Genomic DNA, 22,317 nt, shown 5'->3' with positions numbered 1-22,317 from the left:
TTTTCGATTTTTTGATTTTTCAATTTTTCAATTTCTCAATTTTTCGATGTTTCAGTTTTAGATTCTTTCAGTTTTTAATTCTACAATTTTTCTTCGATTTTTCAGTTTTGGAATTTTTCAATATTTCGATTCTTCAAGTTTTTGATCTCTCGACTTCGATTTTTCGATTTTTTGAATTCGATTTTTCCATTTTTCGCGTTTTCGATTTCTCGTTTTTTAATTTTTCGATTTTTCGATTGTCAAATTTTGAATTTTTCAATTTTTTGATGTTTCCATTTTTCGATGTATAAATTCTTCGATTCGTCAATTTTCCAATATTTTAATTTTTCAGATTTTCAATTTTTAACTTCTCGATTTTTCGACTTCTCGCCTTTTCGAATTTTCGTCATTGCAGTTTTGGAATTTTCGAATTTTTAATTTTTCGATTCTCAATTTTCGGATCTTTTAAATTTGAGATTCTTCAATTTCTCTTGTTTTCGATTTCTCGGTTTTTCGAGTTTTCAACGTTTCGGGCTTTCAATTTCTGGATTTCTCGAATTTTTAAGGTCTCGATTTCTCAATTTCTTGATTTTTCAATTTTTCGATTTTCTGATTTGCCTATCGAATTTTCGATGTTTCGATTTTTCATTTTTTCAATTTTTCAGTTTTCCATTTTTTATTTTAAAGTTTTGAATTTTGTTATTTTTAACTTTTCGATTTTTCAACTGCTCAACTTTTCGTTTTCCACATTTTTTTGACGTTTCGATTTCTCGATGTTTCATGTTATCAATTTTTCCAAATTTCCTTTTTCACATTTTTCAACTTTTTGCTCCAATTTTTCTGCTTTTCGGTTTCCCAATTTTTCGTCATTTCAGTTCTGGAACTCTTCAATTTCTGGATTTTTCACTGTTGTGATTCTTCAGTTTTCCGATTTTTCAATTTTCCGACTTATTAAATTTTGAATGTTTCGATGCCTACTGTTTTCGATTTCTCGGTTTTTCGATTTTTTAACGTTTTGACCTCGCAATTTCGAGGTCTCGATTTCTCGATTTTTCAATTTTGTAATTTGAATTTTGATTTTTCAATTTCTCCATTTTTGTATTCTTCAATTTTTCTTCGACTTTTCAAGTCGTCGATATTTCAATTTTAAGATTTTCAATATTTCGGATTTTCGATTTCCCGATCTTATACTTTTTCGAGTTTCCAATTTTTCGACTTTTAAATTGTGGATTTTTCAATTTTTAAATATTTCCATTTTTAGTGTCTTGCTTTTTCAATTTTTCAATTATTACATTTTTTATTTTCATTTTTCAACTTTTAAATTATAAATTTTTTGATTTTTCAATTTTTAAATTTTTCAATTTTTCACTTTATTAATTCGATCTTTCGATTTTTCGATTTCTCGGTTTTAAATTTTCGGTTTTTTTAATTTTTCGACTTTTTAATTTTTTTTTTCGAATTTTCAGTTTTGAAATTTTTCAATTTTTCAGTTTTTCGAATTTTCAATTTTTTAGTTTATAAATTTTTGGATTTTTCAATTTTTCGATCATTCAATTATTCGATTCCCCGATTTATCGGTATTTCGATGTCTGGATTTTTCGATTGTTCAATTTCCTGATTTTTCGATTTTTCAAGTTTCCGATTTTTTTTTTAATTTGAAATTTTTGTGATTCTGTAACGTTCAACTTTTTCGATTTTGGGCTAGAGAGATTTCTTAATTTTTCGTTTCTTGACTTCCCGATGTTTCAATTTTTCGATTTTTCGATTATTCAAATTTTAAATTTTTCAATTTTACGTTTTTTGGCATTTCGATTTTTCGATTTATAAATTCCTCGATTCGTCAATTTGTCGATATTTTAATTTTCCAGATTTTCAGTTTTTAACTTTTCGATTTTTCGACTTCTCGCCTTTTCAATTTTTCGTCATTTCAGTTTTGGAATTTTTGGAATTTTTAATTTTTCGATTCTTCAATTTTCCGGTTTTTTAAATTTGAGATTTTTCAATTTCTCATGTTTTCGACTTCTCGGTTTTTCGAGTTTTCAACGTTTCGGCCTTTCAATTTTCCCATTTCTCGATTTCTCGACTTTTTAAGGTCTCGATTTCTCAATTTCTCGATTTTTCAGTTTTTAAATTTTTTAATTTTCCAGTTTCCTGATTTTTCAATTTTTCGATTTTCTGATTTATCGAGTTTTCTATGTTCCGATTTTTCATTTGTTCAATTTTTCAGTTTTCCATTTTTTATTTTAGAGTTTTGAATTTTTTTATTTTTAACTTTCCGATTTTTGAACTTCTCGACTTTTCGTTTTCCACATTTTTTTGACGCTTCGATTTCTCGATGTTTCAATTTATCAATTTTGCCAAATTTCCTTTTTCCCATTTTTCGACTTTTATGCTCCAATTTTTCTGCTTTTCGGTTTCCCAATTTTTCGTCATTTCAGTTCTCGAATTCTTCAATTTCTGGATTTTTCACTGTTGCGATTCTTCAATTTTACGATTTTTCAATTTTCCAACTTTTTAAATTTTCGATTTTTCGATGTCTACTGTTTTAGATTTCTCCGCTTTTTGATTTTTTAACGTTTTGACCTCGCAATTTTTGATTTTCCCATTTCTCGATTTCTCGACTTTTTAAGGTCTCGATTTCTCGATTTTTCAGTTTTGTAATTCAAATTTTGATTTTTCAATTTCTTCAAGTTTTCATCGATTTTTCAAGTTGTCGATAATTCAATTTTAAGATTTTCACAATTTCCATTTTTCGATTATAGATTTTTCAATTTTTCTATAATTAATTTTTTTTATTTTCATTTTTCAACTTTTGAATTTTAAATTTTCCGATTTTTCAATTTTCACGTCTTTGATGTTTCGATTTCTAGATCTGTCGAGTTTTTGAATTCTCGGTTTAAGCTTTTTCGGTTTTTCAATTTTTTGAATTTTAAATTTTTTAATTTTTCGATTTTTCAGTTCTTAAATTTTTCAAATTTCGGTTTTTCGATATTTTGATTGTTCAGTTTCTGGATTTTTCAGTTTTGTATGTTATCATTTCTCGATCTTTCGATTTTTCGACTTTTCGTCTTTTTTTAATTTTTCAATTTTTTAATTTTTAACTTTTCGATTTTAGGCTATATCGATCTCGCAATTTTTGGATTTTTTGACTTCTCCACTTGATTTAACGATCTTTAGTGTGTCGATTTCTCGATGTTTCAATTTACCAATTTTTCGATTTCTTCGTTTTTTAACTTTTCGGGTATTCGAATTTTCTATTTTTCGTCCGATTTTTCATTTTTCGTAATTTCAGTTTCGGAATTTTTCAATTTCTCGATTTTTCAGTTCTTCGATATTCCTTTTGTTCAATTTTTCGAATTTTCAGTTTTTTGATTTTTCGAGACGATTTTTTGCTTCGATTTCTTGACATCTCGGTTTTTCGATTTTTACAATTTTTTGACTTTTCAACAGGTCAGTTGTGTAAACTTTTCAACTTTTCGGATTTCTACAAAATGAGTAAATTTCGGCCAGATTTTGCCCGATTTTCCATTTTCCGATTTCCGCATCCGAAATATACATGTGAAACTTATTATACATGAAAGTGTTAGTCAAACAAATATCTCGCCACACACAGCTCGCACTAATCCGTTGAATATGCAGCACCTTATTAATACCCAACGTGTTGTTTTCGAAATCTGTACCTACATAGAAAACCCTCCATTATCGTAATAAATTACCCAGTCCGTAAAACCTCCCCGTACCATTCGTTATTAAACATCATAACGAACCTCCCTGACACCGTTTACCGAATGTACTAAACACCCCTAACAATCTGATACGTTGCGGAACGAATGACGTGTAAATATCTCTCCTTCCGGCCGTGCCTGTTGCAATTATTAAGAGTCTCCTTTATGGCCCTCCGAGTCATTAATTTCATTCGGTATTTTATGCTAAATTTCCCCTAATAGCAATACAGCGACCGTAAATCCACCCGTAAGGGCTGCGCTACCCTTCAAAGCGTTCGAGTAATCGCTGAAGTTTCAATGCTTTTCAGGAAAAGGTCCATCAAGAACTGGACGAGATTTTCCAGGGGGAGGACCGGCCGATCACGCCGCAAGACGTACTCAAGATGCAATTTCTGGACAAGGTGATTAAGGAGAGCCAGAGGGTCATTCCGGTCGTGCCGACCATCGCCAGACAGCTGGATCACGACGTAAAAATCGGTGAGTCGGCACTTTATTTTCGGCGGTACATTCGGCTTTTATGTATTTGAGTAGGTTTAATAACGGGGTATATGGGCTGGATAAAAATGTCACGGGTTTCCACCTAGATGCCGTAAGCGGGGGCGGAAGGATAAATAACGTGAGCGATGGTATTGCTGGCTTTTACCGGAAGTTATTCGCTGTAAGCTCGGGGAAAGGGTTTTTATAGTTTGCAGGAAGGGCTACAAATCGACGGGACTGTAAATAAGAGGTTAATTGGGGTCTGCACGAGCGGCGTTCATGGTCACGTGGATGAATGGTGATTGTAATTTGTTCTATCTGTATGCTTTTACACGAAAAACGACAAGAACATATACAAACAAGAAATTTTAATTAAGACAATTGAAATAACTAAAGGTATTTGCTATTACGTGGCCAACACTAATATTGAAAAGTTTAAACATCATAGTCGAAAAGCCGAAAATTTAAAATAAAAAATCAAAAAATTGTACTAAAAAACTCAAAAATCGAGAAATCGAGATAAGAGAAAATCAAATAATTGCAAGGTTGAAACGTTGAAAAATCGAAAAACTGAGAAATCCAAAAATCCAACATTTAAAAAATCGAAACATTAAAAAATCCGAAAACTGAATGATCGAACAACCGAAATATCGAGAAATTGAAGAATTTCAAAACTGAAATGACGAAAAATTGGGAAATCGAAAAATTAAAAATTTTAAAAATTGTAAATGGAAAAACCAAAAAATGTAAAATCGAGAGTCGAAAAATCGAAAGATTGAGAAATTGAATCATCAATAAACTGAAAAACCGAAAAATTTAAAAACTGAAAAATCTATAATTTTAAAAATTGAAAAATTAAGATATCGAAAATTTGGATAATAAAACATCGAGAAATCGAAAAATTGAAAATCTCAAATATCGAGAAGTCAAAAAAACGAAAAATTAAGAAATCCCTCTAGCCCAAAATCGAAGATTACAAAAGCTAAAAATTTCAAATTAAAAAAAAATCGGAAACTTGACAAATCGAAAAATCGGAAAATTGAACAATCGAAAAATCCAGACATCGAATTCCCGTTAAATTGGGGAATCGAAAAATTGAAAAATCTAAAAACTGAAAAATGGAAAAATTTAAAAACTGAAAAATCGAAAAATGAAAACCTTAAAATTGGAAAAATTGAAAAATTCAAAAATCTAGAACCCAGAAATCAAAAAATTGAAAAATCGAGAAATCTAAACATTAAAAAACTGAAAAATCTATAATTTAAAAAAAAAATTAAGATATTGAAAATTTGAATAATCGAAAAATCGAAAATCTCAAACATCGAGAAGTAAAAAAAACGAAAAATTAAGAAATCCCTCTAGCCCAAAATCGAAAATGTTAAAAATTACAAAATCTAAAAATTTCAAATTAAAAAACAATCAGAAACTTGAAAAATCGAAAAATCGGGAAACTGGACAATCGAAAAATCCAGACATCGAAATCCCGTTAATCGAAAAATTGAAAAATCACGAAATCATGACATAAAAAAATTGAAAAATTTAAAAATGGAGATAACTACAATTTAGAAATCGAAACATTCAAAAATCTAAAAACTGAAAAATCAAAAAATTTAAAAACTAAAAAATCGAAAAATAAAAACCTTAAAATTCGAAAAATTCAAAAATTCAAAAATTAAAACCCAGAAATCAAAAAATTGAGAAATCGAGAAATCTAAGCATTAAAAAAGGAAAAGAAAATCTATAATTTTAAAAATTGAAAAATTCAGATATCAAACTTTTAATAATCGAAAAATTGAAAAATCACGAAATCATGACAAAAAAATTGAAAAATTTAAAAATGAATGAATCTACAATTTAGAAATCGAAAAAGTAAAAAGATGAGAAAAATAAAAATCGAAAAGTTGAAGAATCGAAATATTGAACGGACGGGAAACTGAAACATCGAAATATTGAGAAATTGAAAAACTGAAAACCAAGAAGTCAAAAACTCTAAAAATTAAAGTCGAAAAATGGACAATTTAAAAAATGGGAGAATTGAAAAATCAAAAAATCGAATTGCAAAATTGAAAAATCGGGAAAACGAGAAGACCTTAAAAAGTCGAGAAATCCGGAAATGAAAAAATCAAAAATTTTAAAAATTGGAAAATGGAAGAATCGAAAAATTGAAGAACCGAAAGCCTGAAATATCGAAAAATTGACAAATTCCAAAATTGAAATAAAAAAAATTGGGAAATTGAAAAATCGAAATACTGAAAAATCCCAGAACAGAAATATCGAAAATTTGAAAAATCAAAGAAAAACTGAAGAATCAAAAAATTGAAAAACCCAAACCCAAAATTGCATTGCAAACTGAAAAATCGAAAAATGTATTAACTGAAAAATTGAAAAATTGGTTAATCAAAAATTTTAAAAATCAAAAAATTGAAAAACCAAAACATCTGAAATTTGAAAAATCTAAAACCGAGAAGTCAAAAAATCGAAAGATCGAGAAATCGAAACACGGCAAAACCGAAGAATCGAGATATCGAAAAACACCAAAACCACGAAATCGCGACACAAAAAAAACTAAAAATTTAAAAACTGAAAAATCTTCAATTTAGAATTCGGAAAATTGAATCGAGAAACTGAAAAATCGAGAAATTGAAAAATTGCGAGGTCGAAACGTTAAAAAATCGAAAAACCGAGTAATCGAAAAAAAGAGACATCGAAAAATCCAAAATTTAAAAAATCGGAAAATTTAAGAATCGCAAAAGTGAAAAATCGTGAAATTGAAGAATTCCAAAATTGAAATGACGAAAAATTAGGAAACCGAAAAAAAATCGAAAAATTGAAAAATAGAAGCTTGGAAAAATTAACAAATTGAAACACTGAGAAATCGAAACGTAAAAAAATGTGGAAAAGGAAAAGTTGAAAAATGGATAATCGAAAAGTTAAAAATTAAAAAATTCAAAACTTTAAAATAAAAAATGGAACATTTAAAAAATTGAAAAAATCGAAACATCGAAATCTCGCTAAAGCAGAAAAATAGAAAAATTGAAAAATCGGAAAACTGAAAAACTGAAAAAAATTAAAAATTGAAAAATCGAAAATTTTAAAAATCAAAAAATTGAAAAACCCTTGAGCTGAAAGCAAGAAGTCGAAAATTCGAAAGATCGAAAAATCGAAGCATCAAACACCTGAAAATTATGGAATTTAAAAATCCAAAAAATTCAACAACAGAAATATTGGAGGATCAATAAATCGAGAAATCTAAAAATCTAACGTTTTACAATTTGAAAAACTAAAATAACGAAAAATTGAGAAATCGAAACATCAAAAAATCGAAAAATTGAAAAATCAAAGAATCTAAAATTTAAAAACCCAAAATCGAAAAATTAAAAATATAAATGAAATATAGCACTTTTTATGATTCGATTATTCGAATGTTTAAAAAATCTTGCTCTGGAACAAGAAAACCTTTATATTTTTCGAATTAGCACGAAAATTTTAGGATTTTTTTAAAATTGTACGTTCTTACCGAATAAGTATTTCGAAAATTTTAGTCAAGAACTATAAACACGCTGCATTTTTCAAATTAGCACGTCGAAGTCAAATATCCCAGAATTTTTAGAAAATTTTTCCGAAAGTTCAATTTTTCTTTTTTTTTTATTTATTTATTTCTTTATAATTTTTTTTCATTTTTCAACCACCTTCGAAAATTTGTTAAAGACATTTTTTTCTAGAATTCAAACCCTAGAATTTATTTTATGCCTCATTTGTTCGAAAATTTCTACCATTTTTGCAGAATCACCCGTTGAAATATGGCAATTTTTAGAATTATTAACAAAAGTGGTTTTCAAACCGAATGTTTCAAAAATCTTGCTCTGAACAAGAAAATTTTTATATTTTTATAATTAGCACGTTGAGATCTGCATCTCCGAATTTTTTGTAGATTTTTTGGCAACTTTTCCAAAAGCTAATTTTTCAATACTCCTCCATTGTGAAACTTTTGACCGTTCTTCAAACACCTTCGAAAATTAATCCAAGACACTTTTTCGTACAATTCCACCTCCAGAATTTATTTTCATCTCCATTTCTTCGAAAATTACTACCATTTTTCCAGAATCGTCAACTGAAAAATCCCAAAACGGAAAAATCGAAAATCTTAAAAATCGAAGAAAAACTGAAGAATCAAAAAATTGAAAAATCCCAAAATAAAGCATTGCAAACTGAGAAATTGAAAAACTAAAATATCGAAAAATTTATAAACTGAAAAATTAAAAAATTGGAAAATCAAAAATTTTAAAAATCGAAACACCGAAAAACCGAAAATCGACAGATCGAAAAATTGCAAAACCACGAAATCTTGACCCAAAAAAATCTAAAAATTTGAAAACTGAAAAATCTTCAATTTAGAAATCGGAAAATTTAATTGAGAGACTAAAAAATCGAGAAATTGAAAAATTGCGAGGTCGAAACGGTAAAAAATCAAAAAATCGGGCAATCGAAAACAGGAGACATCGAAAAACCCAAAATTTAAAAAATCGGAAAATTGAAAAATCGGAAAATTCAAGAATTGCAAAAGTGAAAAATAGAGAAATTGAAGAATTCCAACGTTGAAATGACGAAAAATTGGGAAACCGAAAAACAAAAAGCGGCGCTCATGGTCACGTGGATGAATGGTGATTGTAATTTGTTCTATCTGTATGCTTTCACACGAAAAACGACAAGAACATATACAAAGAAGAAATTTAATTAAGACAATTGAAATAACTAATTGTATTTGCTATTACGTGGCCAACTAATATTTACCTCACACTTTACTTCATTTGTCCGGTCGACGACAACAAATTCCAATAATGACCAACCACCAACACGTTTTGAAATTTTTTAACAAAATAGAAACCATCTGCAAGTGGCTGATGCTACCGTCCATTCTAATCAAAGATAATCAAGCCACCACACGACAAAACTCAAATTTGTACAATATTTTCCAAAAAGTGTTATTAGTTGTAAATTTCTGCAACCTAACTTACTGGTTGATCGACACCTTCGACGCAAATGACGGGAACTGGGACCTCAGAAACACCCTGTATACATTAATGCACCTCATGGAAGTCGTTCTACTCACTTTGGTTTTTATCACTTTTATGTATCACGAAAAACATATAGTTGGTCTTTACAACGAACTATACAGCGTTGAAGACGAACTGGAGAAAAATGGGGTGTCTATAATGTTGTCCACATCGCCGCTATATTTTTATGGACTGTTCTTTCTAATAACGTTCTCTTTAAAAATCACGAGTCTGATTAGACAAGAACGACTAGATATCAATTTTAAGTACTACTTTTCCTATTGGTACGCCGACGTGACTCAAATGTCAGTACTAATTCGACTTTCGTTTATTATTAATGTTTGTGACCGACTTTTTGCTATGATGAATTCAAAAATGGAAGACACATCCATAAACGATAGTACTATTATGTGCAAATCGATCAGACGATATTCGGTACTTCACGCCCAACTGTGTGATTTACTTCGTCTAAATAACACTATACATTTCATTCCATCGGCGGTTTTTATCTACTACAACCAAACGTTTGTTGTCTACAGGATCTACTACATATACACTCGCAAAGTTATTTTAAGCTACTTTATAATGTGGATAATTTTTGCTTTTATGATCGTACTTGGTTTAAACAGTTTTGCCGAAAAATGCAAAAACCAGGTACCAACTAACAGTGTTAATAATTTTCGCTAAATTTTTGATTCTAGGCGATTGAACAGTCACAATGTATTTTTTCAAAAATGATGGTGAAGCACAGTTCTGACATAAAGATAAAGAAAGAGGTACATACTAAGCACATTCAAGTTTGAAATTATTTTAGAGTGTTGTAGATTACTGGATTTAATAGTCAAATGCTTCACACTAATTTCAAAATTACAGCCGGCGTTTACGAGCTTGGAGCCTCCTTTATCTACACTTATTTTGGAACAATAGTGACATATATTTTTCTTTTGTTACAATTCACGGGATTTTTTATCCAAATATAGTGTACAAAAAATTGGTTAGAAGTTGTAACTAATACCGCTTCTAGAATCCTAGAGAATGAAAAAGTAGTTCTCCCATTTCGTCTGTCTGTTTTCTGGAGTTTTTATTACTCTAAAATTACTGTTCCCACCAAAAATTTTATGACATCATTTCATTTTTTAGCCACCTACGAAAATTACTCATTTTTTTGTAGATCAACAAGTATTTAGAAAATTTTGGTCAGGGACCATAAACACGCTGTATCTTCCAAATCAACACGCCGAAGTCATATATCCCAGAATTTTTTGTGAATTTTTGGGACATTTTTCCGAAAGCTCAAAACTGAAACATCGAAAAATTGAGAAATGGAAAAATCAATCGAAAATTCCAAAAATTTAAAAAATCGAAAAACTGAAAAATCAAAAAATTGATTTGTAAAATTGAAAAATCGGGAAATTGAAAAGTAGGGAAGTCGAGACCTTAAAATGTCGTGAAATCGAAAAATGACAGATATTTTAAAAAATTGGAAAATTGAATCGAAAAACTGAAAAAATCGAGAAATTGAAAAATTCCAAAACCAAAATTTCGAAGAAACATCAAAGATTCAAAAAATTGAAAATCCCACAAATGGAACATCGAAAAACAGCGATTGAAAAACTGAAAAATCATAAAATTAAAAAGTTTAAAAATCATAGTTGAAAAACCGAAAATTTAAAATAAAAAATCAAAAAATTGTACTGAAAAACTCAAAAATCGAGAAATCGAGAAATCGAAAAACAGGAGAAATCTAAAAATCCAAAATTTAAAGAATCGAGACATTGAAAAATCGGGAAACTGAAGAATCGGAAAACCGAAATATCGAGAAATTGAAGAATTTCAAAACTGAAATGACGAAAAATTGGGAAATCGAAAAATTAAAATTTTAAAAATTGTAAAATTAAAAAACCAAAAAATCTAAAACCGAGAAGTCGAAAAATCGAAAGATTGAGAAACTGAAACATCAATAAACTGAAAAATCGAAAAATTTAAAAACTGAAAAATCGAAAAATTGAAAAATCTAATAATCTAAATACCGAGAAGTAAAAAAATCGAAAAATCGAGAAATCTAAAAATTGAAGATTCAAAAAATTGAAAAGACCCACATCTGAAACATCGAAAAACTGAGCGATTGTAATACTGAAAAATCAAAAATTGAAAAGTTTAAACATCATAGTCGAAAAGCCGAAAACAAAAAAAAAATAAAAAAATTGTACTGAAAAACTCAAAAATCGAGAAAACAAGATATGGGAAAATCAAATAATTGCAAGGTTGAAAAGAAATCTAAAAATCCAAAATTTAAAGAATCGTAGCATTGAAAAATCGGAAAACTGAACATCTGAAACATCGAGAAGTCAAAAAAACGAAAAATTAAAAAATCCCTCTAGCCCAAAATCGAAAATGTTAAAGATTACAATACCAAAAAATTTCAAATTAAAAAAAAAATTCGAAAACTTGCAAAATCGAAAAATCGGGAAATTGAACAATCTAAAAATCCAGACATCGAAACCCCGATAAATCGGGAAATCGAAAAATTGAAAAATCTAAAAACTGAAAAATCGAAAAATGAAAACCTTAAAATTCGAAAAATTGAAAAATTCAAAAATCTAAAACCCAGAAATCTAAACATTAAAAAACTGAAATATCGAGATATTTCATTTTAAAAATTGAAAAATTAAGATATCAAAACTTTTAATAATCGAAAAATTGAAAAATCACAAAATCGTGACATGAAAGATTGAAAAATTTAAAAATGAAAAAATCTACAATCGAAAAATTGAAAAATCGAAAAAGTAAAAAGATGAGAAAAATTAAAAATCGAAAAGTTGAAGAATCGAAATATCGAACGGTCCCAAAATTGAAAAATCAAAATCTTGAAAAAATAAAGAATCGAAAAATTGAAAAAGCCCAAAACTGAAACATCGAAAAAATGCGAAATTGAAAAACTGAAAATCAAGAACTCAAAAATCTAAGTCCAAAAATGGACAATTTAAAAAATGGTAAAAAAATGAAAAAGTCAAAAAATTGAATTGCAAAATTGAAAAATCGGGAAAGTCGAGAAATATAGACCTTAAAAATTCGAGAAATCGGACAAAGAAAAAATCCAAAATTTAAAAAATTGGAAAATGGAAGAATCGAAAAATTGAAGAACCGAAAAACTGAAATATTGAGAAATTGAAAAATTGGGAAATTGAAATATCGAAATACTGAAAAATTCCAAAACGGAAATATCGAAACTTTGAAAAATCGAAGAAAACTGAAGAACCAAAAAATTGAAAACCGAAAAATCTAAAACAGAAAAGTCAAAAAATCGAAAGATCGAGAAATCCAAACACCGAAAAACCGAAAAATCGAGAGATCGAAAAACTGCAAAACCAAGAAATCGTGACAAAAAAATCTAAAAATTTAAAAACTGAAAAATCTTGCGCGGTCGAAACGTTAAAAAATCTAAAAACCAAGCAATCGAAAACAGGAGACACCGAAAAATCCAAAATTTAAAAAATCGTAACATTGAAAAATCGGGAAATTGACCATCTGAAACATCGAGAAGTCAAAAAAAAAAATTAAGAAATCCCGCCAGCCCAAAATCAAAAATGTTAATCAAAGATGACAAAATCTAAAAATTTCAAATTAAAAGAATATTCGGAAACTTGAAAAATCGGTAAATTGAACAATCGAAAAATCCAGGCATCGAAATCCTGATAAATCGGAGAATCTAAAAATTGAAAAATCTAAAAACTGAAAAATCGAAAAATAAAAACCTTAAAATTGGAAAAATTAAAAAATTCAAAAATCTAAAACCCAGAAATCAAAAAATTGAAAAATAGAGTTATCTGAGCATTAAAAAACTGAAAATCGAGAAATCGAAAAATCTATAATTTTAAAAATTGAAAAATTAAGATATCAAAACTTTTAATAATCGAAAAATTGAAAAATCGAAAAAGTAAAAAGATGGGAAAAATTAAAAATCGAGAAGTTGAAGAATCGATAAATTGAACGGTCCCAAAATTGAAAAATCAAAATCTTGAAAGAATAAAGAATCGAAAAATTGAAAAAACCCAAAACTGAAACATCGAAAAATTGAGAAATTGAAAAACTGAAAATCAAGAACCCAAAAACTATAAAAATCAAAGTAAAAAAGTGGACAATTTAAAAAATGGAAGAATTGAAAAATCAAAAAATTGAATTGCAAAATTGAAAAATCGGGAAAACGAGAAGTCCAGAAATGTAGACCTTAAAATGTCGAGAAATCGGGAAATGAAAAATCCAAAATTTAAAAAATTGGAAAATAAAAGAATCGAAAAATTGAAGAACCGAAAAACTGAAATATCGAGAAATTGAAAAATTCCAAAATTGAAATGAAAAAAATATTGGGAAATTGAAATATCGAAATACTGAAAAATCCCAAAACGGAAATATGGAAAATTTGTAAAATTAAAGAAAAACTGAAGAAGCATTGCAAACTGAGAAATTGAAAAACTGAAAAATCAAAGAATTTATAACTTGAAAAATTAAAAAATTGGAAAATCAAAAATTTTAAAAATCGAAATTTAAAAAATCGAAAAATCTAAAACCGAGAAGTCAAAAAATCGAAAGGTCGAGAAATCCAAACACCGAAAAACCGAAAAATCGAGAGATCGATAAACTCCAAAACCACGAAATCGTGACACAAAGAAATCTAAAAATTTAAAAACTTATAAATCTTCAATTTAGAAATCGGAAAATTGAATCGAGAAACTGAAAAATCGAGAAATTGAAAAATTGCGAGGTCGAAACGTTAAAAAATCAAAAAACAGGAGACATCGAAAAATCCAAAATTTAAAAATTCGGAAAATTGAAAAATCGGAAAACTCAAGAATCGTAAAAGTGAAAAATCTAGAAATTGAAGAATTCCAAAATTGAAATGACGAAAAATTGTGAAACCAAAAAACAAAAAAAACCAAAAATAGAAGCTTGGAAAAATTGATAAATTGAAACATTGAGAAATCGAAACGTAAAAAAATGTGAAAAACGGAAAGTTGAAAAATGGAAAATCGAAAAGTTAAAAATTCAAAAATTCAAAACTTTAAAATAAAAAATGGAACATTTAAAAAATTGAAGAAATCGAAACATCGAAATCTCGCTAAATCAGAAAATAAAAAAATTGAAAAATCTAAAAACTGAAAAAGTAAAAAATTGAAAAAATTTAAAAATCGAAAAATTGAAAAACCTGATAGCTGAAAGCAAGAAGTCGAAAAATCGAAAGATTGAGAAATCGAAGCATCAAAAAACTGAAAAGTATACAATTTAGATATCCAAAAAATTCAAAAACAGATACATTGCAGGATCAATAAATCGAGAAATCTAAAAATCTAATATTTCAAAATTTGAAAAATTAAAATATCGAAAACTTGAAAAATTGAGAAATCGAAACATCAAAAAATCGCCCTCTGTGAAACTTTTGATCATTTTTCAAACACCTTCGAAAATTACCTAACGACATTTTCTTGTAGATCTCGATTTCCAAAGTCGCTGAAATGTGTGAAATTTTAGGATTTAAAAAAAAAAATTATGTTCAAACCAAATAAGTATTTCGAAAATTTTGGTCAGGGATTATAAACACGCTGCATTTTTCAAATTAGCACGTCAAAATCAAATATCCCAGAAAGTTTTCCGAAAGCTCAATTTTTCGTTTTTTTTCTTTCTTTATAAATTTTTTATCATTTTTCGAACTCCTTCAAAAATTCGCTAAAGACATTTTTTTCTAGAATTCACGCCCTAGAATTTATTTTATGCCTCATTTGTTTGAAAATTTCTACCATTTTTGCAGAATCACCAGTTTTATGGCAGTTTTTAGGATTATGTTTAAAAATCTTGCTCTGAACAAGAAAACTTTTATATTTTTTGAATTAGAACGTTGAGATCTGCATCTCCGAATTTTTTGTAGATTTTTTGGTAACTTTTCCAAAAGCTAAATTTTTCAATTGTGAAATTTTTGACCGTTTTTCAAACACCTTCTAAAATTAACCAAAAACATTTTTTTCGTAGAATTCCACCTCCAGAATTTAGTTTCAGCTTCATTTCTTCGAAAATTACTACCATTTTTCCAGAATTGTCAATTGAAAATTAAAAATTTGACTTTCAAGCCAAATACAAAATTCAATTTTCCGATTTTTTTGAAATTTGAAAACAAGTGCAGGAATTTTTTTATAAAATTTGTTATGTAAAATTGTAAAATGACGTCATCATTGTGTTATTTTATAAAATTTAAATAACCTTTACTATTGTAAAGGTTGCAGATGACGTCATGTCATTGTTGGGGGAATAAACATATATATTTCATCTAAGACAACCATTTCAAAAATCATTTCACTGTCTAGTAGCTTCATTACACCCACTTTCACTACATATATATGTTATCCTCTCGACTGCGCCGAAAAACAAGCCATCCATCCACTCCACCCCGCCCCCACGTTTGTCGCTCTAAATCACGAAAAAATCGCGATCTCGTCTCACACCCTAATGGAGGGCAAAATTAGCGCCCCAATAAATTTATAATTCATGGATCGATCGGCCGTTATTCAGCGCCATAAATTAATACAGGCACCGATAGCCACAGCGGCAATAAAATTGCATATTTAATTTCCACAGGCCAACTTCACAGGCTCGCTTTCGAGCGAAAATAGTCGTCGCGTCCATTATTCTGCAGTGATTAGTGGCCATAAATATCGTGGCGATTTTTATATCTCGAACATATTTTTTCTCTCGCCATTGTTATGACCAATATAGACGACAGGCAACTAAAACTTCACTCTTCGGACGACAATGGACCAGAAATCTGGGTCAGGCTTGTTTTGCGCAAAGTTCCATCCTTGTTAATACTCTCCCGCGTGGGGCAAAAAGTCCGGGGTCCTTTTCGTAAACGTCGGCACTCGTTAGTAACACCTCTGAAAGGACGTGGTTGGAGAGGGTTTAAAATGGGTGGTTTTGGAGAATAATGAACATCGTATGGACGGGAAATAACTGTGGTGTCACAGAAATTTTTTTCCGACGAATTATCACTGTTTGAGAACAGGTTAAACCCTGCTAAACATTCTTCCCAGCACCAAAGTTGGCAAAACTTTAAAAAATTTAATAACACAGAGTACATTTGCCGGAAGTCCAAGTTCATAATTTAAGTGAAATGAAGTACATTCCTGTAAAGTTTTCTTTTTTCCAGGCGAGCACGTGATTCCTGCCGGCGTGATGCTGGTCATGCACCTCTCCTGCCTGCACAAAGACCCCGAGCACTACCCGGACCCGGAACGTTTCGACCCTGACCGCTTCCTTCCGGAAAATATCGCCAAACGACATCCTTACTCCTTCATCCCGTTCAGCGCCGGCCCCCGGAACTGCCTAGGTAAGTCCCCGCCTAAGCACACATCAAGATAAATTGGAATGATGGAGGCGACGCGAGGTGAATTGTGTATCTGGCGTATGTCCCGCGCGGGGGCGGCGAGGTAATGACATTGTCGAAATATTTCTTTTTCAATAATCTCCGGCGATAAATCATATCACAGATTCCATTCGGCGATATTCCGGCTAACTTACTTTCTACAAAGTGGGATCCACCGGATTTATCGGCCATTGTTGGCGGAAGGTGGCGTTCAGATAAATTCCGTACGTGAACGCCTGAAAAAGCCCGACGTTTCCATGATCGGAGTGCATTTGTCGCGTGCAACGGTGAAAAATGTCGCCTACAATATGACACGAGCCATAAAATCTAAATTTGACCCGAAAAAAGTCCAATAACCATTCGTTCGGATACGACAGGGCATCAATACGGATGTTACGGCGGCGTGACATCTATGTAACGTAATGGGTGTATCAAATCAAGGGCGCGAAGGCTGGGGCGAAGGATGGCGATATTTATTTTACGAGACGGAAAAGCGCATTATTAAGGGGGTTAGCGGAGATAATGGATCGAGGCACGAAAATAATGCAGTGTATTTAAAATGGGGTTAGTACCAGATTTATTGCCGCGTATGTTCGTCTTTGTTCGATGTTTCAAACTCTATTAAAATTTTATTATTTCCACGTGTTGGCGCAATTTCCACAATTCTTCCGATGGAAACTGTTTGCTTAAGTAGTTACATAATTGTAGATCATTAATAAAGAACCTACACAAAAATGACGTCATCCAATTTATGGGTCTTTCAGGTCTCATTCGATTGAGAACACTTCTGCAATTTACTGAAGCCACTACTCTTAATCATCTGAATACGAATTCAAGTTCAGATTTGATTAAACAAACTTCCTGAATATTTTTATAGAAAAATGACATCCTTTGATTTATCAAATTTGCTGAAATTACTAATTTAGATCTGAATACGAATCCAACTAAGACTGACCTAAGAGGCTTCCTGATTTTTTTAGTTGCTTTGAATGATCTGACCTATAGAAAAATGACATCATTTGATTTATCGAGGTTCTAAGTCTTATGCGATGAGGAAGACTCCTGAATACAAATTCGGGTTCAGAATTGACTTGAGAAACTTCCTGATTTTTTTATATTTCTTTTAATGATAGTACCTATAGAAAAATGACAGCGTTCGATTTATCGGCTTCTCAAATTCGACAAGGAAGATTCCTAAAATTTGTTAGACTTACTTATTTGAATCTTCCGAATACAAACCCGAGTTTGAAAGACGGCTCCGCATATTTTAGAAATTTACTAATATACCTAAATCTCCTAAGTACGAATCCGAATTCTGAATTAACCAGAGAAGCTTACTGAATTTGTTTGTTTTTTTTTGACTATCGTTCGAAAAATGACCTCGTTTTATGTATTGGCCTCTCAAGTGTTATTCGACAAGGAATAATCTTGGAATTTGTTGGACTTACTAATTTGAATCTTCTGAATACGAACCGGAGTTTGAAATCGACCTAAGAATGTTTCTGAATTTTTTTGGTTTTTTTGAATGATCGACTTATAGAAAAACGACATCGTTTGATTTATCGGGCTCTCAAATCCTATTCGACAAGGATGACACCTGAAATTTACTGGAGTTACTAATTTCGGTCTCCTGAATACGAATCCGAGTTCAGAATTGAGCTAAGACGCTTCCTGATTTTTTAATTTTTTTTTTAATGATACTACCTGTAGAAAAATGGCATCGTTCGATTTATCGAATTCTCAATTATTATTCGATAAAGAAGGTTCCTCAAAGTTTAGAAACTTAATAATATAAATCTCCTAAGTACGAATCCGAATTCAGAATTGACCAGAGAAGCTTACTGAATTTGTCTGTTTTTTTTTAACGATACTACCAATAGAAAAATGATATCATTCGATTTATTGGCCTCTCAAGTGTTATTCGACAAGGAATATTCCTGGAATTTGTTTGACTTACTAATTTGAATCTTCTGAATACGAACCGGTGTTTGAAATCGACCTAAGAATGTTTCTGAATTTTTTTGGTTTTTTTGAATGATCGACTTATAGAAAAACGACATCGTTTGATTTATCGGGCTCTCAAATCCTATTCGACAAGGATGACACCTGGAATTTACTGGAGTTACTAATTTCGGTCTCCTGAATACGAATCCGAGTTTAGAATTGAGCTAAGACGCTTCCTGATTTTTTATAATTTTTTTTTTAATGATACTACCTGTAGAAAAATGACATCGTTCGATTTATCGGTTTCTCAATTATTATTCGATAAAGACGGCTCCGCATATTTTAGAAACTTACTAATATAAATCTCCTAAGTACGAATCCGAATTCTGAATTAAGCAGAGAAGCTTACTGAATTTGTTTGTTTTTTTTTTGAACGATACTACCAATAGAAAAAAGACATCGTTTGATTTATTGGCCTCTCAAATGTTATTCGACAAGGAATATTAGTGGAATTTGTTGGATTTACTAATTATAATCTTCTGAATACGAACCGGAGTTTGAAATTGACCTAAGAAGGTTTCTGAATTTTTTTGGTTTTTTGAATGATCGACTTATAGAAAAATGACATTGTTTGATTATCAGACTCTCAAATCCTGTTCGACAAGAATGACACCTGAAATTTACTGGAGTTACTAATTTGGGCCTCCTGAATACGAATCGGAGTTCAAAATTCAGCTAAGAAAATTCCTGATTTTAATTTTTTTTTTAATGATACCTGTAGAAAAATGACATCGTTCGATTTATCGGTTTCTCAATTATTATTCAATAAAGAAGGCTCCTCAAATTTTAGAAACTTACTAATATAAATCTCCTAAGTACGAATCCGAATTCTAAATTAACCAGAGAAGCTTACTGAATTTGTTTGTTTTTTTTTTGAACGATAGTACCAATCGAAAAATGACCTCTTTTGATGTATTGGCCTCTCAAGTGTTATTCGACAAGGAATATTCCTGGAATTTGTTGGACTTACTAATTATAATCTTCTGAATACGAACCGGAGTTTGAAATCGACCTATAGAAAAATGACATCGTTTAATTTATCAGGCTCTCAAATCCTATTCGATAAAGATGACACCTGACATTTATTGGAGTTACTAATTTTGATCTCCTCAATCCGAATCCGAGTTCAGAATTGAGCTAAGAAGCTTCCTGATATTTTATTTTTTTTTTAATGATGCTACCTGTAGAAAAATGACATCGTTCGATTTATTGGTTTCTCAATTTATTATCCGATAAGGAAGACCCCTCAAATTTGAGACACTTATTAAAATCAATCTCCTAAATACGAATCCGAGTTCAGAATTGAGCTAAGGGTCTTACTAAATTTGTTTGGTTTTTTTTTTCAATGATACTACCAATAGAAAAATGACATTGTTCGATTTATCCATAACACAAGTATTTTTTGATAAAGAAAACTAATGAAAATTGTTGAACCTATTTGTTTAAGTCTCCTGAATACGAATCTGAATTTAGAATTGAGTTGACAAGCTTCCTGATTTTTAAATTTTAATAACACTACTTTCAGAAAAATGACCACTCGATTTATCCATCTCTCATGTCTTATTTCATAGGAAAGACTCTTGAAATTTGTTGGACCTACTAAATGAAATGTCTTGAATACGAATTAGAATTGAAAATTGACCCAAGAAGTTTCCTGATTTTTTTAGCTTTTTGAATGATACGACCTATCGAAAAATGACATCGTTCGATTTATCCATTTCTGAAGACTTATTCGATAAGGAAGACTCTAGAAATTTGTTTAACCCACTAATTTAAACCTTTTGAATATGAATCCGCGTTGAAAATTGACCTAAAAAACTCCCTGAATTTTTTTGAATGACACTACCTGTAGAAAAATGACATCATTCGATTTATCGACCTCTCAATTGTTATTCGACAAGGAAGAGTCCTGAAATTTGTTGGACTTACTAATTTGAAACTTCTGAATACGAACCAGAGTTTAAAATTGACCTAAGAAGGTTTCTGAATTTTTTTGGTTTTTTTGAATGATCGATCTATAGAAAAATGACATCATTTGATTTATCGGGCTCTCAAACCCTATTCGATAAAGACGACACCTGAAATTTGCTGGAGTTACTAATTGTAATCTCCTGAATACGAATCCCAGTTCAGAATTGAGCTAAGAATCTTACTAAATTTGTTTGTTTTTTTTTTTGAATGATACTACCAATAGAAAAATGACATTGTTCGATTTATCCATTACACAAGTATTTTTCGATAAAGAAAACTAATGAAAATTGTTGAAAATACTTGTTTAAGTCTCCTGAATACGAATTGGAGTTTAGAATTGACTTGAGAAGCTTCCTGATTTTTAAATTTTCATAATACTGCTTTCGGAAAAATGATTTCACTCGATTTATCGATCTCTCATGTCTTTTCATAGGAAAGGCTCCTGAAATTTGTTGGAGCTACTAAATTTAATGTCTTGAATACGAATTAGAATTAAAAATTGACCCAAGAAATTTCCTGATTTTTTTTATCTTTTTGAATGATACGACCTATAGAAAAATGACATCGTTCGATTTATCAATTTCTGAAGACTTATTCGATAAGGAAGACTCTTGAAATTTGTTGAACTCACTAATTTAAACCTTTTGAATATGAATCCGCGTTGAAAATTGACCTAAAAAGCTCCCTGAATTTTTTTGAATGACACTACCTGTAGAAAAATGACATCATTTGATTTATCGACCTCTCAAGTGTTATTCGACAAGGAAGAGTCCTGAAATTTGTTGAACTTACTAATTTGAAACTTCTGAATACGAACCAGAGTTTAAAATTGACCTAAGAAGATTTCTGAATTTTTTTTTTTTTTGAATGATCGATCTATAGAAAAATGACATCGTTTGACTTATCGGGCTCTCAGACCCTATTCGATAAAAACGACACCTAAAATTTGCTGGAGTTACTAATTGCAATCTCCTGAATGCGAATCCTAGTTCAGAATTGAGCTAAGAAGCTTCCTGATTTTTTCAATTTTTTTTAATGACACTACCTGTAGAGGAAAGACGTCGTTCGATTTACCGGTTTCTCAATTATTATTCGATAAAGAAAATTCCTCAAATTTTAGAAACTTACTAATATAAATGTCCTAAGTACGAATCCGGCTTCAGAATTGACCAGAGAAGCTTACTGAATTTGTTTGGTTTTTTTGAACGATACTACCAATGGAAAAATGACATCGTTTGATTTATCGGGCTCTCAAATCCTATTCGATACCTGAAATTTACTGCAGTTACTAATTTCGGTCTCCTGAATACGAATCCGAGTTCAGAGTTCAGCTAAAAAGCTTCCTAATTTTTTTTTTTTTTTAATGATACTACCTGTAGAAAGATGACATCGTTCGATTTATCGGTTTCTCAATTATTATTCGATAAAAAAGGTTCCTCAAATTTTAGACACTTACTAATATAAATGTCCTAAGTACGAATCCGAATTCAAAATTGACCAGAGAAGCTTACTGAATTTGTTTGGTTTTTTTGAACGATACTACCAATAGAAAAATGACATCATTCGATTTATTGGCCTCTCAAGTGTTATTCGCCAAGGAATATTCCAGGAATTTGTTGGACTTACTAATTTGAATCTTCTAAACACGAACCGGAATTTGAAATTGACCTAAGAAGGTTTCTGAATTTTTTTGGTTTTT

The 22,317-nt window shown here is 30.2% G+C and overlaps 1 protein-coding gene across 1 annotated transcript in view; it reads left to right on the top strand.

Moving 5' to 3' along the window:
• The window catches only part of LOC135125970 (cytochrome P450 4C1-like), a 121,230-nt gene that overhangs the window by 87,421 nt on the left and 11,492 nt on the right, over nucleotides 1–22,317 (top strand). Inside the window, exons 11-12 of the mRNA XM_064051756.1 lie at nucleotides 4,013–4,181; nucleotides 16,428–16,607. Of these exons, the coding sequence (XP_063907826.1) occupies nucleotides 4,013–4,181; nucleotides 16,428–16,607 (349 nt within the window). The remainder of the gene's footprint in view (nucleotides 1–4,012; nucleotides 4,182–16,427; nucleotides 16,608–22,317) is intronic.

This window comes from Zophobas morio, unplaced genomic scaffold, assembly GCF_036711695.1.
Source record: "Zophobas morio isolate AGI-343-1 ecotype UQ-CSIRO unplaced genomic scaffold, CSIRO_AGI_Zmor_V1 ptg000010l, whole genome shotgun sequence".
In the NCBI taxonomy this organism is placed as follows: Eukaryota; Metazoa; Arthropoda; class Insecta; order Coleoptera; family Tenebrionidae; genus Zophobas; species Zophobas morio.
Note: the sequence above shows the minus strand (reverse complement) of the source record. Positions and strands in the feature narration are given on the sequence as shown.